This window comes from Geotrypetes seraphini, chromosome 1 (assembly GCF_902459505.1).
Source record: "Geotrypetes seraphini chromosome 1, aGeoSer1.1, whole genome shotgun sequence".
In the NCBI taxonomy this organism is placed as follows: domain Eukaryota; kingdom Metazoa; phylum Chordata; class Amphibia; order Gymnophiona; family Dermophiidae; genus Geotrypetes; species Geotrypetes seraphini.
The window spans coordinates 405,202,675-405,224,201 of NC_047084.1; the positions used below are offsets into that span (position 1 = coordinate 405,202,675).

The window sequence follows — 21,527 nt, forward strand, 5'->3', positions numbered from 1 at the left end:
TCTTCAGGTCAGATAGCGCAGCAGCCCATTCCCCCGGTAGTGCTTAAGGTGCCCAAGGCTTCAAAGTCCACACTGCCTCGAGGGAGCACGAAGCCCGTGCAGGTGGTTCCGTTGGAGACGCGGATCCATCCTTGCCGGCTTCGTTCCAGACCTTGTTGGAGAAGCAATTAATTCAGCTATTTACCACTATGGGGCCGAAGCTTCTCTCTCAAATCCAGCCTGGGCATGTGGAGGTCTCCCGCGAGGTTGAGCCGCCTCCTGTGCCTCAGCCATATGCACACTCTCAGCAGGGAGCAGAGTCTCTGCATGTGTCTGGTCTGGCATCGATGCATGCATCGCAAGGAACAGAGTCTTTGCCCATACCTCCATTGGAACTGATACACTCGATGCAAGGAGCAGAGTCTTTGCGAGTGCCTCCGTTGGAACCTATCCACTCGATGCAAGGAGCGGAATCTTTGCGAGTGCCTCGAGGTTCTTCTGCACAACCACTTCTGCTTCGATCCACGGCCTCCAGCCCCATCCACTCTCTCGGGGCTTCGGCGAAGACCCACTCACCTCGATTGTCGAGGCCTGCTTCGAGGCACAGCTCGCATCATCGATCAAGACATTCTTCGAAGCACTCATCCAGGCATGCTTTGCCTCATCGGAAGCAGCCTTTTATGCATTATTCTCCACCGTCCACTTCTACTCTTCCACTTCTGGAGTTCGAGGACACGGTGGGGTCTTTTTCTCCATCAAGATCCCCTTCTTCATTGGACAATCCTGCTTCGATGTCCTCGAGTCCCTCTCGAGGCCAGGCATTGGCAGATCAGCTGTCTTTTTCTTCTTTTCTTCGTCAGATGGCAGCTGATTTGGATATTCAACTGGACACTGGGTCCAAATTTTCTAAGGAGTATCTCGAGACCATGCATCTCCTTCAACCTCCTGTGGAATCCCTCAAGCTTCCTCTCCACAAGCTTTTGGATCAAACTTTTGTCCGCTGTCTGGAAACTCCTTATTCCATATCAGCTGTTCCAGGGAAATTGGATTCCAGATACAGGACTGTCCATCACAAGGGATTTGACAATGCTCAATTGTCTCATCAATCCCTTCCGGTGGAATCTTCGTTGAAGTGTTCTCACCCTTCGCAAGTCTATGCCACTGTTCCACCGGGCAGGGAGGGCAAAACCATGGACAGATTTGGTTGTCGGATATACCAGAACTCCATGATGACCTCCAGAGTCCTCAACTACAATTTCCATTTCATTACCTATTTCGAGTTTTTTCTGTCCATCCTTCCGAAGTTCATGCCCTATTTGGATTCTTGGGCACATTTTCAGTACCAGGAAGTCCTGACATCATTGTCGCAACTTCGACTGCAACTCCTTCAGTCCTCTTATGATGCCTTTGAGCTGTCTGCTCGGGCTACTGCTTGCTCGGTAGCCATGCGACGCTTGGCGTGGCTCAGGACCATCGACATGGACCCCAATCTGGAGGACCGGCTGGCTAATGTCCCTTGTGTGGGCTCTGACTTCTTTGATGAGTCCATAGAGGCAGCCACCAAGAAGCTATCAGACCACGAGAAGTCTTTCCAATCTATTTTCCTTCCTAAGCCTAAGCCAGCTCCTCCTCGTCCCTCACTCCCGCCTCTGATTTATCAACGGCGTTTTCCACCGAAACAGGCTTCTGCCATTCGTCAGCCTGTTAAGAGGCCACAACCTCAGCAGAAGCAGAAGCCTCAGCCACCTGCTGTTCCCAAGGCTCCTCAGCCTTTTTGACTGTCTCATCCAAAGCATAACCTTTCCCATTTTTCCCCCAATCGGAGGTCATCTCCATCATTTTTACCACCGATGGACGACTATTACCTCCAACCTCTGGGTCCTTTCCATCGTTAGGGAGGGATACTCTCTTCAGTTCCATCAAGTTCCTCCGGAACATCCTCCAAGAGGGTATCCTTCCAACTGGACCCAGACCGCCCTTCTTCTTCAGGAAGCTCAAGCCTCTTAACAGCTTTGCTTGAGCTTCGGGCTATCGAGCCCTTTCCTTTGGCTCAACAGAGCAAGGATTTTTACTCCCGGTACTTCCTTGTTCCGAAGAAGACAGGCGATCTGCGTCCTATTTTGGATCTCAGGGTGCTCAACAAATTTCTGGTCAAGGAAAGGTTTCGCATGTTGTCCCTAGCATCCCTGTATCCCCTCCTCGAGCAGAATGACTGGTTATGCTCTCTGGATCCCATTCATCCGGCCTCCCGTCCATACCTCAGATTTTGGGTGGGAAATCTTAATTTTCAATACAGAGTGCTCCCTTTCGGCCTGGCCTCGTCGCCCAGAGTCTTCACCAAGTGTCTGGTGGTGGTGGCCGCTGTGCTCAGGAACCATGGTCTTCAGGTGTTTCCCTATCTGGACGACTGGTCATCAAGGATTCCACGTATCAAGGAGTCGTCCTAGCGACCCAGCGGACTATCTGGTTCCTGCAGAGTCTGGGATTCGAAATCAACTTCCCGAAATCCCATCTCCAGCCTTCTCAGACTCTTCCATTCATCGGAGCTGTTCTGGATACTGTCCAACTCAGAGCGTTCCTTCCTCAACAACGTCTGGAAGCTCTTCTCCATCTTTGTCATTCGGTCTGCTCTCGCCCGTCCATCTCGGCAAGACACATGATGGTTCTTCTGGGTCACATGGCCTCTACAGTACACATGACTCCTTTTGCCAGACTTCACCTCAGAATACCTCAGTGGACCTTGGCATCTCAATGGACGCAGGTTTCCGACCCTCTGACTCGACACATCCAGGTTACTCCTGCTCTGACACAGTCTTTTCGCTGGTGAATGCTCTCTTCCAATCTATCCAGAGGCTTACTTTTTCACACGCCCCCCCATCAGAAGGTTCTCATGACCGATTCTTCGACTTACGCTTGGGGGGCTCATCTCGATGGTCTCCGTACTCAAGGCTATTGGACCAGTACGGATCATTAGTGTCACATCAATCTACTGGAACTCAGGGCGATTTTCAATGCTCTCAATGCTTTTCAGCATCTGCTTCACGACCGTGTAGTCCTCATTCGCATGGACAATCAAGTCGCAATGTATTATGTCAACAAACAGGGAGGCACGGGATCTGCCTCCCTCTGTCAGGAAGCTCTGAAAGTTTGGGATTGGGCAATTTGCCACAACGCCTTCCTCAAAGCTGTCTACATTCAGGGGGCGGACAATGCCTTAGCGGACAACTTGAGTCGTCTTCTACAGCCTCCCGAATGGACTCTCCATTCCATGCCCCTTCATCACATCTTCTCTCAGTGGGGAACGCCTCAGATAGATCTCTTTGCAGCCCCCCACAACTTCAAGCTGCCTCAGTTCTGCTCCAGGATCTACACTCCTCATCGCCTCGAGGCAGATGCTTTTTTTCTGGACTGGACGAATCTCTTTCTATATGCGTTTCCTCCATTTTCTCTCATTCAAAAGACGCTGGTCAAGCTGAAGTCCAACCATGCCACCATGATTCTGGTTGCTCCTCGCTGGCCCAGACAACCCTGGTACTCTCTTCTTCAACTCAGCAGCAGGGAGCCATACCTTCTACTAATTTTTCCCTCTCTGCTTACGCAGCATCAGGGATCTCTACTTCATCCCAACCTATAGTCTCTCCATCTGACAGCTTGGTTCCTCTCAACATAGCTCCTCTCCAGTTTTCTCAATCTGTGAGGGATGTTTTGGATGCTTCACGGAAGCCTGCTACTAGGCAATGCTATCACCAAAAATGGACTAGATTTTCTACTTGGTGTTTTTCTCATCATAAGGAGCTTCAACTTTCCTCCTTATCTTCAGTTTTGGACTATTTGTTGCACCTTTCTCAGTCTGGTCTCAAGTCTACTTCGATCCGAGTCCATCTTAGTGCAATTGCTCATCCTGTGGTTTCCAGATTTCATGAAAGGACTTTTCAATGTCAAACCTACTCTCAAACCGCCTCCAGTGGTTTGGGACCTCAATATTGTTCTTACTCAACTGATGACACCTCCATTTGAACTAATGGATAAGGCTCATCTGAAGTATCTCAGTTGGAAAGTGGTGTTTCTCATTGGCCTCACTTCTGCTCAGCGAGTCAGTGAGCTTCAAGCGTTGGTTGCGGATCCGCCTTTTACAGTGTTCCATCATGACAAGGATGGTTCTTCGCTCTCATCCGAAATTCCTTCCTAAAGTAGTCTCGGAGTTTCATCTCAACCAATCCATTGTGCTTCCAGTGTTTTTTCCAAAGCCTCATTCTCATCCTGGAGAATCAGCTCTTCATACTCTGGACTGTAAGCGTGCTTTGGCATTCTATTTGGAACGCACCAAACCGCACAGAACTGCTCCTCAATTTTTTGTCTCCTTTGATCCAAACAAGTTGGGACATCCTATCTCTAAGCATACCATCTCCAATTGGATGGCGGCTTGTATCTCTTTCTGCTATGCCCAGGCTGGGTTCCCTCTTCACAGTAAAGTCACAGCCCATAAGGTCAGAGCAATGGCAGCTTCTGTGACTTTCCTCAGATCTACACCTATTGAGGAAATTTGTAAAGCTGCTACTCGGTCCTCGGTTCATACCTTCACTTCTCATGACATCACTATTCTCCTGCCCTTCGACCAACCAGTACCTGTCATGACTACCATAATACACAAAACTCTAAAATCAGTTGAAATTTGGATGACAGAGCACAAATTAAAACTTAACCCTGACAAAACAAATTTCATCCTACTAGAAAACAATAAAACTCCAACATTAACTAATCTTGTAATAAATTCAATCTCATACCCAATACAACCTACACTAAAATTGCTAGGAATCACAATTGACAGAGGCTACACCATTCAACCCAAATTAACAAAATAATAAAGGCATCGTTCATGACCATGAGAAATCTAAGAAAAATCCAAACATTCTTCGAAAAGAAGCAATTCCTACTATTGGTACAATCTCTTATCCTTGGGATGATAGACTACTGCAACATACTATACCTACCTTGTCCCGCGACCATGATGAAGCAATTGCAGACAATATAGAATACAGCCCTGAGACTTGTATATTTCCTAAAAAAATATGATCATATCACAGAGGCATACCATGACTCGCACTGGCTTCCAATAGAAGCGAGAGTACACTTCAAATTCTACTGCTTACTTTACAAGGCTCTCAAAGGAGAGGGCCCAACCTACTGGAATAGCCGACTAAATCAATCCTCCTCAATCAGACACAGAAGATCCCACTCACTTTTCTCTCACCCATCATCCAAAGATTTCAAACGAAAAAAACTTTATGACAACCTAATAGCCTCCAAAGCAGCTAAACTGGACAGACAAATCACTACTCTCTTATCTTCGACTTCAGACTACAAAACCTTCAGGAGAGATATTAAAACCATCCTCTTCAAAAAACACATAACCTATCCAGCACAACCAATCCCAACCAAATATATAACACTCTATTTACCCTTAGATCTCTCTAATACTCTTTTATCTATCAAACGTTATCTATAACCCATAATTTCACCCTATTCTTATCTCCTAAAGACCTCCACTTCCCTTTGATAACTCTTTACCCAATGTTTATTACCTTAAAAAATTCTATTGTCATCGCTTATTCTATTCCTTTTAATTTGAATGTAATTCTTGTTTTTAGTTTGAATGTAATCCGCTTTGAACCGCAAGGTAATGGCGGAATAGAAATCACTAATGTAATGTAATTATTGTCTGGATACTTTCTCCAGATGGGATGGACAGTTTGGCCAAACAGTATTGCAAAATTTATTCTCCTAAGTTGCCAACTCTCCCACCATCCCACTTTGGTTAGCTTGGAGGTCACCCATTAGTGAGAATACCTGCCTGCTTGTCCTGGGATAAAGCACAGTTACTTATCGTAACAGGTGTTATCCAGGGACAGCAGGCAGCTATTCTCATGTCCCACCCACCTCCCCTGGGTTGGCTTTCTCTGCTAGCTATCTGAACTGAGGAGACGCGCCCTGCGCTGGGCGGGAAGGCACTCGCGCATGTGCGGTGCGGGCGACTCAAAACTTCGAGTTTCTTCAAGCAAGACTGCTTGTGAGGCATCCGCATCGGGGCTCCATTGGATCACGTCACCCATTAGTTAGAATAGCTGCCTGCTGTCCCTGGATAACACCTGTTACTTTAAGTAACTGTACTTTCCAGACTGTGGAATGGCTAATGTCAAATTCTTTCAAGATCTTTTTAAATATCTTACCAGACTTATAAGCTGCTACAATCTTCTTTTTGAAGGCCTCAGACAGCTTTTTTGATCTCACCATGGTGTTCACTCTCACTGCAGCAGTCATGAGCACATCAAACTAAATGTCTGAGGCTTAAGTAGGGTAAACCACCTTCAAAATGCTGAGTAACAATGTTCTAATGATGTGCACCTTATGTGATACACATGTTGTGATTTGAGGCATTTTAAGTGGGAGGATATGTGGGGGGTCCTAATTTATTCCTCAGTTAGAATACGCATTTTTGTGGATATATATATATATTTTTTTAATATATGAGTAAATCGAGGAAAATTTTTGTTGTTTACCTGCAATTACATCACTTTCTTTTCCAGAGATTTAAAAAAAAAAAAAATTTGACACAAATTTAGTTATTTCTTAAGAAAGAACTAAATTTTTCATGGGGTGTCCTAATTTTTTCACATGAGTGTATGGTTTTATTAGAAACTGCCTTTGGGATTAGGCGATATATAAATTAAAAAAATAGCTCCTCTCAGTTTTGCCCGCTGCTTTCTTCTTCCACATTTTCCTATCCAGTCAACAGTTCCTTGGTGTAATCTTCCATCTGAACAGTTAGTTTTTTTACGTCTAGAACCTTCACTTTTGAATGAGTCCTGTCTATATCTGTCTTTAATATTAAACTACACCGTGTAGGGATTACTGGATTCCAAATGATCACTCACTATAGCATCAGAACCGCTTTCCTGGTTTGTAAGCACTAAGTTCAGTATGGTCCCATTTTGTGTGGGCTCTATTACTAACTGTTGGAACAGTTCTTCTGGAAGAGAATCCAGGATTTCTCTACTTCTGTCTTTGTTGAACAACATGTTTGGGCCCTAACCTCGTTGATCAGGTCCTAACTGATGGGTAAGTCAGTAGAATGTAGGAGGTGTTTTTCACAACTGTGACACAATCACTGAACACAGAATCTTCTGGAACACTACAGACCTATTCAAGTTTCAAGTTTAATAAGGTTTTTGATTGATCGCTTAATCATATTTCTGAGCGATGAACATAATAAAATTACTAACACATATCGTGGGTTTTAACGCTGGCAGTGACAGTAACTGCTTCAACACTCATAGGAATTCTATGAGCGTCGGAGCAGTTACCGCCATGCCGGTGCTACAACCCGCGTTATGCATTAGTAAAAGAGGGTGTGTGCCATTTTAAATGTGTTCCATGCCGCAGCCCATGGTTTACTCACTGACCTTTCCTCATTCCACAGCTGAAGACTTAGATTGAAGAGGCCATCAGGTCAGCAAGGGTTCTGGTCAGTGCAATATTGTCAGATGTTGAGGAGAAAGGAATTAATAGATAAACCTACAAACCAAAGTGAGGCTTTAGTTAGCCCTGGGTTACCATCTCTGTCGCTGATGTCATTTCTTCTCTCTTGTTTTTTAAGCTGTTGGTCGATATTTAGTGCTGGGCCATATGAATATCAGCTGGGAACCTCATGAGGAGGATGCAGGTGCCCTGGGTAGGAAGAAGGAGGATTTGAAGAAGCTGTGTGCTTTGGTGGTGTATGTGTGTTTGGGGGAAGGGTTTGGAAGTAAAGGGTCTTCATTTGCTTTAAGGGGGGTTGGAAATAGCTGTGTGCATTTGAGGGGTGTCTTCATGTGCTGCGGGGGTTAGGGTATATGATTGGAAGGGGGATTGGCACACTTACTGATTAAGTACCTGCTTAGCTAAGTGGATGCCGGTTCCTCCCAGACTCTGACTCTGTAATATCTTTGTCTGACTTGGCACAAGCATGACCATTTTATGCTGATATTCAGTAGCACTAGGCAGCCAGACCAGAATGCACATTTTAAGTGGGCAAGATCCTCTTCTACCTGCTTAAATCACTTTAAATGTAGAGCGTACTTATTTTACCTGCTGATGTGGAGGGCTTAGCCTATTGGTCTGAACTGGTCTGGCATTACTCGATGAAAGACAATTATTTTATGAGCCTAATTTAAAAATACTGCTGAGCTTTTCAGTCCACTTAATTATTTTAGCATTTGCTTGGTCAATTTTATAATTTCCAGTTCTCTACTGACCCTTTCTGTTTTTGTTGTGAGAAGAGAAAATGAAATGCATTTCTTTTTTTAAATATTGGTAGGAAATTCCTTAGACAGTTGCATTGGATAGAGATGATAGAACAGATCTATGACTTAATATAATCCTGGGTTATTTTACACTGGCTATATTGAGAAGTGTGTAACTGGAATATTTTGGTTTGCTATATTTTGTGTCACTTAAAAAAAGAATATTCAATTTCTTTAAGGTTTTGGAAATTGATTTTTTTATTAGACAGTTTAAACTTGTGTGATCTTTTCAAAAGAATGTGCACTTTTTTGCAAAGTGTGCGGCATCCTTCTTGTGCTCAGATGAAAAACATGAAATTTTGTATTTTTTCCGTTTGCTTTTATTTTATAATGACATGAAATGACATGGGTTGTATCATAACATTTCCAATGAATGCATTTTCCTAGTAATAGCTTCTATCAGGCCAACAAAAGAATAGCCAAGAGATAATCAAATTCTTGCCACAGAAGTTCCAACATCTTATATTGATTCAACCAAAAGACAGCACAGTTGACAAAAAAAACAATATGGTGACGGAATTATAGATTGAACATTCTTCAGACTAAGTTTGTCTCTCCTTCAGGTTAATGACCTGCTGTGGAATTTGGACTCGACTGTGCTGGCACTTTGGCTGGAAGATCTACAGAAGGATGGCAGCCCAGATATCAACACATACAGTAAGAGATGAGTAGAGCAGGGCCTAATCAAGATTGAGTTTTTCTTGCCAAGTCTGGATTAGTTTTGATCTCTGTATTTGCAACTAAGTGTAAGCTAGGAAGCTGTAATCCAAATTCCAGTGCAATAGAAATGGTGTGCTGAACTGTAGGGTTATTCATCTGTGCTCATGAGCATATTGCAGAAGATGTTGGTCACAGTTTTTCAGCTCATCCTCCTTCTTTCTCCACCTTGTCTGCTGTCCCCTTCAGTTTTTCATAAGAACATAAGAATAGCCTTATTGGGTCAGACCAATGATCCATCAAGCCCAGTAGCCCATTCTCATGGTGGCCAATCCAGGTCACTAGTCCCTGGCCAAAACTGAAGGTGTAGCAATATTCCATGCTACCGATACAGGGCAAGCATTGACTTTAAATTAGTTACATTGGATACACATCTAACCATGGTTGAACATACAAACTTAGTGGTGAAGTGCTTTTTTGCACTATGGAAATTAAAAACTATTAAAAAATATTTTGACCCTTTATCCTTCAGACTATTGGTGCAAGCATTGGTACTATCCATACTGGATTACTGCAATATCGTTTATTTAGGTATACCTAAAAAAATAATAAGAAAATTGAGAACGGTACAGAATACAGCTGTCCGGCTGATATTCGAACTGAAGAAAAGAAATCACGTTAGTCCCTACCATAGTTTGTGAAAAGGATTTGGTCCCAATTACTGCCTCACACACTCTGTCATTAGTAAGTCAGATGCATCTGGGGACAATATCTTAGAAAAAATATGTCCAATTTATTGTCAGTTCTACAACCCTTTTTATATCATTTTACATGGGTCAGTGTCGTCAGCATATGACGTAAGTACAAACCATATATGGACACAGATCACATGAAACTTTAAAAGAAATAACAAGCATCTTATTATCTAAATGCTAAAGTCTAAAGGGTGCTCTGCTTAGCAAACTCTTTATCTAAAGCTTCTTACAAATATAGCTGCGAAGACAATTGAGTTCACTTCATAACAGGATAAGAAAACACATCTTTCAAACATAAAATGGCCTTGTAGTATATCAGCAAGAGAGAAAAAACAAACAGGGTCTGGATTTACAGCTTCAAACACAGTTTAAGAAAAACTACAAGACACATGAAACGTGTCCCTTCAATCCCCTCTTAGGTCATGAAAATTACGTCATAAATGCACAGCATGAGCTTGGAGGGAGAGATACTCTAGATATGTCTCTCGAGGAGGGGTTTTAGGAACTGTAATACGAATAACACAGCGCATGAGCAGTCGAAAAATTATATAAGAGGCAAGAATGCAGATAATAATATAGATTAAAATAATAAGAAGGTCTTTTACCCAGCCCTGCATCCAACTAAAGTACTGATCCCAAGGATTAGGTAAACCAGAGTTACGTTTGAGCTCAGTAGAGAGGTCCTCTAATTTCTGAATGGCTATAGTAACCTTTCCTGTAGGAATAAAAGTGCAACACGATAAAGTACTGGGAAGAATTTTACAGACACCCCTCTTCTCAGCTAGAATCATATCCAAGGCCATGCGATTTTGAAAAGCCATCTGAGAAATGGGGCCTAACTGATAAGCAATACCTTGCAAGGCGTCTCTAGAGTAGTTCACAAAGCGTTGCTGATTATAATAAATGTAATTAATCCAATCAACATTCTTATTGATAGTAATAAGGGGAATAAGGGACTCAAACCCTGCTTTAACCTGGTCTCGGGCCTTGAATTCATCTTGGACCCCTCTTGGGACCCCTATAGCATCTATGTATACATGCGGATCAAAACTACCAAGGAGATCACGTTTATGTCGAGATAGAGAAGAGGAAGAACAATGTGAATAGGAAGGGTGCCCTTCAGAAAGGATATGCAGGGGCATGATTAATTTAGCTAAAGCGCACTGGCCTATCCACTGGCTGGGTAGCTTAACACGGAGCCGAAAGTCTCCACATAAGAACATAAGAAGTTGCCCCCGCTGAGTCAGACCAGAGGTCCATCTTGCTCAGTGGTCCGCTCCCGTGGCGGCCCATCAGGCCTAGTGCCTGAACAGTGATCCCTGATTAATTTTATAATTTTACCTCTAATCCCATCCCTATAATCTACCTCTACTCTTATCTGTACCCCTCAATCCCTTTGTCTTCCAAGTACCTATCCAAAGCTTCCTTGAACCCCTGTAGCGTGCTCCTGTTTATCACATCCTCCGGTAGCGCATTCCATGTATCTGAAAAAGAACTTCCTAGCGTTTGTTCTAAACTTCTCCCCTTTCAATTTCTCTGAGTGCCCCCTTGTACTTGTTGATCTCCTTAATTTGAAAAATCTGTCCCTGTTTATTTATTCTATGCCCTTCATGATCTTGAAGGTTTCTATCATGTCTCCTCTAAGTCTCCGCTTCTCCAAGGAGAAAAGCCCTAGCCTTTTCAATCTGTCAGTATACGAGAGGTCCTCCATGCCCTTTATCAGCTTAGTTGCTCTTCTTTGGACTCTCTCAAGTACCTCCATGTCCTTCTTGAGGTACGGCGACCAGAATTGAACACAGTACTCCAGGTGCGGGCGCACCATAGCACGATACAGTGGCAGGATGACTTCCTTTGTCCTGGTCGTGATACCCTTCTTAATGATACCCAACATTTTGTTTGCTTTCCTTGAGGCTGTTGCACAATGCGCTGACGCCTTCAATGTTGTGTCTACCATCACTCCCAGGTCCCTTTCAAGGTCGCTCACCCCTAGCGCTGATCCCCCCCATTTTGTAAGTGAACATCGGGTTTTTTTTCCCCTATATGTACGACTTTGCACTTCCCTATGTTGAAACTCATTTGCCATTTTTTGGCCCATTCTTCCAGTGTTGTCAGATCTTTTTGGAGATCTTCGCAGTCCTCCATGTTATTTACCTTGCGATATAGTTTGGTGTCATCTGCAAATTTAATAACCTCACATTTTGTTTCTGCCTCCAGGTCGTTAATGAATATGTTGAAAAGTAGCGGTCCCAGCACCGACCCCTGTGGAACTCCGCTCGTGACCCATTGCCAGTCTGAGTAATGGCCCTTTACTCCAACCCTCTGTTTCCTGTCCGCCAACCAGTTTTTGATCCATCGGTGGACCTCCCCTTGCACCCCGTGGTTCCATAGCTTCCTTAGTAGTCTTTCATGTGGCACCTTGTCGAAGGCTTTTTGGAAGTCAAGGTAAATGATATCTATGGATTCCCCTTTATCCACCTGGCTGGTTACCCCCTCAAAGAAGTATAATAAGTTCGTGAGGCATGACCTACCCTTGCAGAAGCCATGCTGGCTCGACTTTAGCTGCCCATTGTTGTCGATGTGTTCCCAGATGCTGTCTTTAATCAGTGCTTCCATCATCTTTCCCGGGACCGAGGTCAAGCTCACCGGCCTGTAGTTTCCTGGTCTCCCCTTGAGCCTTTCTTGAAGATGGGCGTGACATTTGCTATTTTCCAGTCTTCCGGAATCTCTCCAGTTTTTAAGGATAGGTTGCATATTTGTCGAAGTGGTTCAGCTATTTCGTTCCTTAGTTCCTTGAGTACCCTTGGGTGAATGCCATCCGGACCTGGTGATTTGTCGCTCTTTAGCCTGTCTATCTGCCGGAGGACATTCACCTTGCTTACCTCTAGTTGGACCAGATTTTCATCCTGCTCCCCCTTTACGATCTACTCAGGTTCCGGAATGTTGGTTGTGTCCTCCCTCGTGAAGACTGACGTGAAGAACTTATTTAGCCTGTCAGCTATCTCCTTTTCCTGTTTTACCACTCCCTTTCTGTCCCCATCATCCAAGGGTCCCACTTCCTCCCTTGCTGGTTGCTTCCCCTTAACGTACCTGAAGAATGATTTGAAGTTTGTTACTTCCCCCGCCAGTCTCTCTTCATATTCTCTTTTTGCTTTCCTAACACTCGGTGACACTCCTTTTGGTGTTTTTTATGCTCCTTTTGGTTCTCTTCTGTTTTGTCCTTTTTCCATTTTTTGAATGATTCTTTCTTGTCACTTATCGCCTTTTTCACTGCATTTGTTATCTACACTGGGTTTTTTGTTCTATTTTTTTGCACCCTTTCCTGTACTTGGGGATGCACAGGTTCTGTGCTTCGTGTACTGTGCCCTTGAGTAGGGTCCAGGCATTTTCTATGGAGCCTACTCAAGGGCACAGTACACGAAGCACAGAACCTGTGCATCCCCAAGTACAGGAAAGGGTGCAAAAAAAATAGAACAAAAAACCCAGTGTGGATAACAAATGCAGTAAAAAAGGCAATAAGTGACAAGAAAGCATCATTCAAAAAATGGAAAAAGGACAAAACAGAGGAGAACCAAAAGGAGCATAAAAAACACCAAAAGGAGTGTCACCGAGTGGTTAGGAAAGCAAAAAGAGAATATGAAGAGAGACTGGCGGGGGAAGCAACAGAGCCAGTAAATATCACCTAGGGTGAAAATCTGATGCTGCAATAATGGGGCATACCTATGATCCAAGACAGAACAATAGCCTGGGGGAAAATTGCCTACAAAACTACCCTGTGTCAGATTAGAGACATGACATGTGTAATTACCCTTATAGATGGTAACGGCTATGTCAAGCTTTTTATGTCCAGGCAACAAAGGGTATTTAGAACGCCACAGCGCACAAAGGGGATCGGTAAAATTAGAGGAGGTATTGGTAAATAACCCAAAAAAGCATGGTTGGATACCAGGAGGGAGGTCCAGAGGTACAGTTCCTAAATGGGGTCTAGCTTGAGCACATATGTAACAATTACTCTTATTATGTTGATCAGCAGTGAATTTCATCCATTCTAACCAAAGGTTACTTTCTGAAAACCCTACCTCAACAGCCATAGTATCTTCAAAGGTGGGATTGGCAATAGCCATCATGTCAGTAAGTTTATTGAATGTAGGGGCCAGTGGGTTAGTATTTTTAGGGCCCCCATAAAATGGTGGGAGAGGATGAGTGGAGGTAGATTGATCCCGTAAGAAAAACTGATGGGTCGGATAGCTAGACCCACCCTTAAACCACATGCCCATAACGTACATACCTTCATCAGTAGGTCTAGGGTTGTCAATAGTAAGAGAAAGCTTAATAATTTGTTCAGGAACACTTTTCTTATAACAGTTTCCGACCTTACGAAGGGTCATACGAGTAAGCAGTGATTTACCATTTTGGTCTACTTTTTTCAGAGCACTTTCTGGTTTATAAGCCCAGTCAGTGCCAGTATTCCACCCTACCGCTCCCCAGGATGCACACTTATCCCCCATATAGTTTTAGTTTTAGGAATCTCCAAGGACCAATGGCACAGCCATGAGACATCAATTGATGAACAGTCCACAATGTCACAATACTCAAAAGTGAAAGTGGCCACGTGCACACTGCTGGAATTATACCAAAGGGTAGTACATAAGAACATAAGAAGTTGCCCCCGCTGAGTCAGACCAGAGGTCCATCTTGCTCAGCGGTCCGCTCCCGCGGCGGCCCATCAGGCCTAGTGCCTGAACAGTGGTCCCTGATTAATTTTGTAACTTACCTCTAATCCAATCCCTATAATCTACCTTTACTCTTATCTGTACCCCTCAATCCCTTTTGTCTTCCAAGTACCTATACAAAGCTTCTTTGAACCCCTGTAGCGTGCTCCTGTTTATCACATCCTCTGGTAGCGCGTTCCATGTATCCACCACCCTCTGTGTGAAAAAGAACTTCCTGGCGTTTGTTCTAAACCTCTCCCCTTTCAATTTCTCTGAGTGCCCCCTTGTACTTATTGATCTCCTTAATTTGAAAAATCTGTCCCTGTCTATTTTTTCTATGCCCTTCATGATCTTGAAGGTTTCTATCATGTCTCCTCTAAGTCTCCGCTTTTCCAGGGAGAAAAGCCCTAGCTTTTTCAGTCTGTCAGTATATGAGAGGTCCTCCATGCCCTTTATTAGCTTAGTTGCTCTTCTCTGGACCCTCTCAAGTACCTCCATGTCCTTCTTGAGGTACGGCGACCAGAACTGAACACAGTACTCCAGGTGTGGGCGCACCATAGCACGATACAGTGGCAGGATGACTTCCTTTGTCCTGGTCGTGATACCCTTCTTAATGATACCCAACATTCTGTTTGCTTTCCTTGAGGCCGTGGCACACTGCGCCGACGCCTTTCTGGATTCCAATTGAAGGGCAGCCCTTGGGAGGAAGTCCAGCTTGACGTCTTAGTCGCAAAGAGGTGCCGGGTGTGCTGTTTACAGATGAGTACATTGTTGGGGTGTCATTTACAGATGGGTATGGGCAGAAAGTGTCGTGGACCCAGGACACATCATCCCTGTAGACACAGTTAGAAATGATCCGTACAGGAAGAAAAACTAGCAGCAACGTTGCCAGTAGGAGAATGATAAAGTTGGTAAAATGCTGCGATGAGATCATCATTTTGTTCCACTGAAGGGGGTGAAATCTGCGCAGGGAAGACTTGCTTCTAGGGTTTTAGGTTAACCCTCTTCAAACGACTTGCGTGGATCCAAACAGGAAACTCCTCAGTGAGTACAGTGGTCCTGGTCACAGCGATCACAGTAGTGGGAGGGCCAAAGGGGAAATCCGTCTGCTTCCAATCCTTGAAAAGCTTCTGGATGATGACTTCATCACCAGGCTGGAAAAAAATGGGTAGGAATCTGTGGAGAGAAAGGAGAAGTGCAAGACACGTTTCTTTCAATATGCCCTAATGTTTCAATGAGCTTTCGGATGTATTCTTCCTGTATCAAGGGGAGATCACTACTCTCAACTATTGAGGGTTTGTCTACCCATGGGGCGAGGAAAGGTTGTCCCATGAGAATCTCAAAGGGAGAGTAGCCAGTGGTGCAGGAAGATGAATCAGTCCAGCAGGAACGGACAGTCTCCCTAAACTAGTGAGATACACACTTGGGATGAAATGATGTCTGTGCATACAGGGAGAGATACACCGGCTTGAAAAGAGTCCAGATATCATTCAGCAGCTGTACTCCAGTGTGATCCAAATAAGAGATAGAAAACGAGAGAGAAACCATGTTGCCTGTACTGAATGTGGCAACATGTGACAATATTAATGCATTTACTTAGTATAGTTATGGCAAAAGGGAGACAATATTCAGTTACTTAAGGTTCTTAATCGGACATTCCAAAAAGATTTGTTTTTGTGTGCTGCATATAACTATTATGGCACTTCAGAGAGACCATACTGATGTACTGAATGTGTTCGGAAATGTTTACTGAATGGATCATATGTAGGGAGCACCACGGAATAAACACTGTATAGAGTAAAACTTTTTCTTAAACATATAACCCCTAACTAAGCTACATTTAGAATATGAAAGCTATAAGTAAGAAGTGGAAAAGAGCTCTAGAAATGGCCAATGTTATGTATCATGGGGTACCCACTAAGCTAAAACAAGGAAACATGACACAGACAAAACATAAAACACAAAGTTTTAGGCGTGAAGCTATTTTTCCATCTGTCAAGTGTGCAGGGCTGAATGTAACTCTGCAAATAAACACATTGTTATAGAAAACCAAAATAAAGATGAACATATAAGTAATACAAATAATGTGTATCATAACCATCTCATATTCGGAAAAAGGCATAAAGCTAATATCTCTTTGGAGCATCTCTATCTCTGCAGTTATAAAGAGGATCCTTGGAATACATTAGAAATATCTTTGTGCCAAAACTGGTCTGGGATGGCTATGTATATCCGAACTACTGCTAAGAAAAAGAAAAAACATTTCAAATTGGCAACATCCTAATTTCAGCTAAAACAATAGAAAGGAATCACATGGATGGGATGCAAACATACCGGGATATAATCTTTTTAGGAAGGACAGAGATGGTCATAAAGGTGGAGGAGTAGCTCTCTATGTAAAGATCAATATCCAAGCGACCGAAATGCAAGGGACCTGGGGAGAGGAAGAAGCGATATGGATTGCTCTGAAAAGAGAAGATGGAACTTCTATCTACGTGGGTGTAGTCTACAGACCTCCGACTCAATCGCAGCAAATTGATAAGGATCTGATTGTGGATATCCAAAAGTTTGGAAGGAAAGAGGAGGTTCTGCTGTTGGGAGATTTCAACCTGCCGGATGCGGACTGGAATGTTCCGTCTGCGGAATCGGAAAGAAGTAGGGAGATTGTGGATGCCTTTCAAGAGGCTCTGCTCAGACAAATGGTGACGGAACCCACAAGGGAAAAAGCGATATTGGATCTGGTCCTCACAAATGGAGAGAGTATCTCTAATGTTCGAGTGGGTGCTCACCTGGGTAGTAGCGATCATCAAACAGTTTGGTTTGATATAACGGCTAAAGTGGAGAGCGGCCGCACGATACTTAAAGTCCTAGATTTCAAACGTACGGACTTTAATGCAATGGGAAAGTACCTGAAGAAAGAGCTGTTAGGATGGGAGGACATAAGAGAAGTGGAAAGACAGTGGTCTAAGCTGAAAGGAGCGATAAAAATGGCTACGGACCTTTATGTGAAGAAAATCAATAAAAACAAAAGAAAAAGGAAGCCGATATGGTTCTCCAACCTAGTGGCTGAGAAAATAAAGGCGAAAGAGTTGGCGTTCATGAAATATAAAAAAACCCAAGAAGAGGAGAGCAGAAAGGACTACAGGGTGAAACTGAAAGAAGCCAAGAGAGAGATACGTTTGGCGAAGGCACAGGCGGAAGAACAAATGGCTAAAAATGTAAAAAAGGGAGATAAAAATTTTTTCAGATATATTAGTGAAAGGAGGAAATTAAAAAATGGAATTGCTAGGCTAAAAGATGCTGGGAACAAATATGTGGAGAGTGATGAGGAGAAAGCAAATGTGCTAAACAAATACTTCTGTTCTGTGTTCACAGAAGAAAATCCTGGAGAAGGACCGAGATTGTCCGGCAAAGTTACACGAGAAAATGGAGTAGATTCTGCGCCGTTCACGGAGGAGGGTGTTTATGAGCAACTTGAAAAACTGAAGGTGGACAAAGCGATGGGACCAGACGGGATCCATCCCAGGATACTAAGGGAACTCAGAGAGGTTCTGGCGAGTCCTATTAAAGACTTGTTCAACAAATCTCTGGAGACGGGAGTGATTCCTGGGGATTGGAGGAGAGCGGATGTGGTCCCTATTCATAAAAGTGGTCACAGGGATGAAGCAGGAAACTACAGGCCGGTGAGCCTCACTTCAGTTGTTGGAAAAATAATGGAAGTGTTGCTGAAAGAAAGGATAGTGTATTTCCTTGAATCTAATGGGTTACAGGATCCGAGGCAACATGGCTTTACAAAAGGTAAATCGTGCCAAACGAACCTGATTGAATTTTTTGATTGGGTGACCAGAGAGCTGGATCGAGGACATATGCTAGATGTAATTTATTTGGATTTCAGCAAAGCCTTTGATACAGTTCCTCATAGGAGGCTGTTGAACAAACTTGAAGGGCTAAAGTTAGGACCCAAAGTGGTGAACTGGGTCAGAAACTGGCTGTCGGACAGACGCCAGAGGGTGGTGGTTAATGGAAGTCGCTCGAAGGAAGGAAAGGTGACTAGTGGAGTCCCTCAGGGTTCGGTGCTGGGGCCAATCCTGTTCAATATGTATGTAAGTGACATTGCTGAAGGGTTAGAAGGAAAAGTGTGCCTTTTTGCAGATGATACCAAGATTTGTATCAGAGTAGACACCGAAGAGGGAGTGGAAAATATGAAAAAGGATCTGCAAAAGTTAGAGGAATGGTCTAATGCCTGGCAACTAAAATTCAATGCAAAGAAATGCAGAGTAATGCATTTGGGGATTAATAATAGGAAGGAACCGTATATGCTGGGAGGAGAGAAGCTGATATGCACGGACGGGGAGAGGGACCTCGGGGTGATAGTGTCCGAAGATCTAAAGGCGAAAAAACAGTGTGACAAGGCAGTGGCTGCTGCCAGAAGGATTCTGGGCTGTATAAAGAGAGGCATAGTCAGTAGAAGAAAGAAGGTGTTGATGCCCCTGTACAGGTCATTGGTGAGGCCCCACTTGGAGTATTGTGTTCAGTTTTGGAGACCGTATCTGGCGAAAGACGTAAGAAGACTTGAGGCGGTCCAGAGGAGGGCGACGAAAATGATAGGAGGCTTGCACCAGAAGACATATGAGGAGAGACTGGAAGCCCTGAATATGTATACCCTAGAGGAAAGGAGAGACAGGGGAGATATGATTCAGACGTTCAAATACTTAAAGGGTATTAACGTAGAACAAAATCTTTTCCAGAGAAAGGAAAATGGTAAAACCAGAGGACATAATTTGAGGTTGAGGGGTGGTAGATTCAGGGGCAATGTTAGGAAATTCTACTTTACGGAGAGGGTGGTGGATGCCTGGAATGCGCTCCCGGGAGAGGTGGTGGAGAGTAAAACTGTGACTGAGTTCAAAGAAGCGTGGGATGAACACAGAAGATTTAGAATCAGAAAATAATATTAAAGATTGAACTAGGCCAGTTACTGGGCAGACTTGTACGGTCTGTGTCTGTGTATGGCCGTTTGGAGGAGGATGGGCAGGGGAGGGCTTCAATGGCTGGGAGGGTGTAGATGGGCTGGAGTAAGTCTTAACAGAGATTTCGGCAGTTGGAACCCAAGCACAGTACCGGGTAAAGCTTTGGATTCTCGCCCAGAAATAGCAAAGAAGAAAAAAAAAAAAAAAAAAAAAAAAAACAATTTTTTTTTTTTTTTTTTTTTAAATTGAATCAGGTTGGGCAGACTGGATGGACCATTCGGGTCTTTATCTGCCGTCATCTACTATGTTACTATGTTACTATGTTACTATGTTTTTCCAATGTTTTTTTCAATTCACAAATGAGCCAGCTGTAGCTATCGAACTATATATGTCTGTATCAAGGAGCAAAAGGTCAAGAATGAAAAAATCACTGGCAAGGAGTTGAAATGTCGAGCGAGCACTGCGATGACCAATGCCATGATATTGAGCAATGAATAAGGGAGAGCTAGCAGCTGGTATACAGGGTTTCCCCTCTTTGCACCAAAGTGCGTCCGAAGAGTGGCTTTGGGCATCTGCCAGACGCCAGGCATCAAGTTCAGAGGGGGTAACAAAGGACTGAAGCTGAGAAGGGCTTGGACATCGTGAGAAGTGTGAAGGGTAGTGAGGTGACCAAGGAGCAGAGGAGTAGCCAGCTCTACCACCATAGCATATGCAGCCAGGGCTCTCAAGCAGGCAAGCATGCCTTGAACTTGAACAAGAGTGACGTTAGAAAAAAAAGGCAACAGGGCGTAACTTGCCGTCATGATCTCCCGCCATGGTGTTACAATGGTCCTGAACAAAGAGATGAAACATTTGGTCATAATCAGAAAGACCCAGGCCTGGGCTAGAAACCAAAGCACATTTCAAATGTCCAAAAGCATCCAACATTTCTTTAGTCCATCTGATAAGATCAGTCATTTCAGAATCTAGGGTCTGTCTCAGAATCTGGTCATAAAAGGAACAATCAGGGATCCATTGGCGGCAGTAACCAATCATACCAAGAAAAGTAAGCATGTCCTTCTTGGTAGCTGGGCGGGGCAGACCCAGAACAGCAGCAATGCGGGAGGTGCTGATTTTCCTCTGACCATGAGACAGGACAAAACCCAGGTATTCCACCTCAGATTTACACCAGTGCAGTTTATTTCATGACACCTTGTGACCACACAGAAACAACCATTGTAAAAGGTGCAAACTATCAGCCTGACAGGTCTCCTGAGTTATGGAACACAAAAGGAGGTCATCCACATACTGGATGAGGACAGAACCATGAGGGGCAGTCCATGGCTGTAGAGTAGCCCGGAGAACAATGGAGAACACCACAGGGGAGTCAACATAGCCCCGGGGCATTCTACACCAGGTATACTGTTGCTTAAAGGTGAAGGCAAAAAGGGGCTGAGGAGCCTCATCAACAGGGACTTAAAAAAAACATTCTTTAGGACAATGACAGAAAAAAAAACATTGGCTGCAGGTGGAATGGAAGAGAGAAGGGAAGGAACATCAGGAACAATGGGTGCAATGAGAATTAAGCATTAACAGCCCTAAGGTCTTGGACGAAGCGGGGGGTGCCATCAGCTTTAACAACAGGATTGATGGACGTATTGTAGGAAGAGATGGTGGTTTGGATAATACCAGAGGAAAGAAAGGAAGCAATTAGTGGAATCATGACTTTCTCCTCTCGGGAGATCGGGTACTGCTTAACGAAAACGGGAATGAGTGATTTCAGAGAAGCACGAGAGGGGGTACATGAAATAAAGCCTACAGCATTGTCAGCGGAAGTCCAAACTGGGGAGTCTGGGGGAAGGGGCAAAAGCATTCATGCGCGGACCCTGATAGTGTAAGCAAAGAACAGCAGCTGGTCTGGCAGCCAAAAGTGCGTTTGTGCTATATTTAATTCAGACTGCCAAGTAGAGAAATGTTGCTTTAAGTCAGAAAGAGTAAAACAGAATCACATTCCTTAAAGTCAGTAACTAAGTATCCAAATAAACACAGAGAGAACTTACAACTTGCTAATCTTCTAAAAAAAAAAAAAAAAAAAAGCATGAGCCTTGCACAAGAAAGGAAGCCTGTAAAACTGAATTTTTT

At 43.9% G+C, this 21,527-nt stretch overlaps 1 protein-coding gene across 3 annotated transcripts in view; it reads left to right on the top strand.

Moving 5' to 3' along the window:
* The window catches only part of ELP1 (elongator complex protein 1), an 882,162-nt gene that overhangs the window by 198,403 nt on the left and 662,232 nt on the right, over positions 1-21,527 (top strand). For all 3 annotated transcript variants that reach the window (XM_033918172.1, XM_033918151.1, XM_033918160.1), the window contains exon 9: positions 8,882-8,975. In XM_033918172.1, the coding sequence (XP_033774063.1) occupies positions 8,882-8,975 (94 nt within the window). The remainder of the gene's footprint in view (positions 1-8,881; positions 8,976-21,527) is intronic.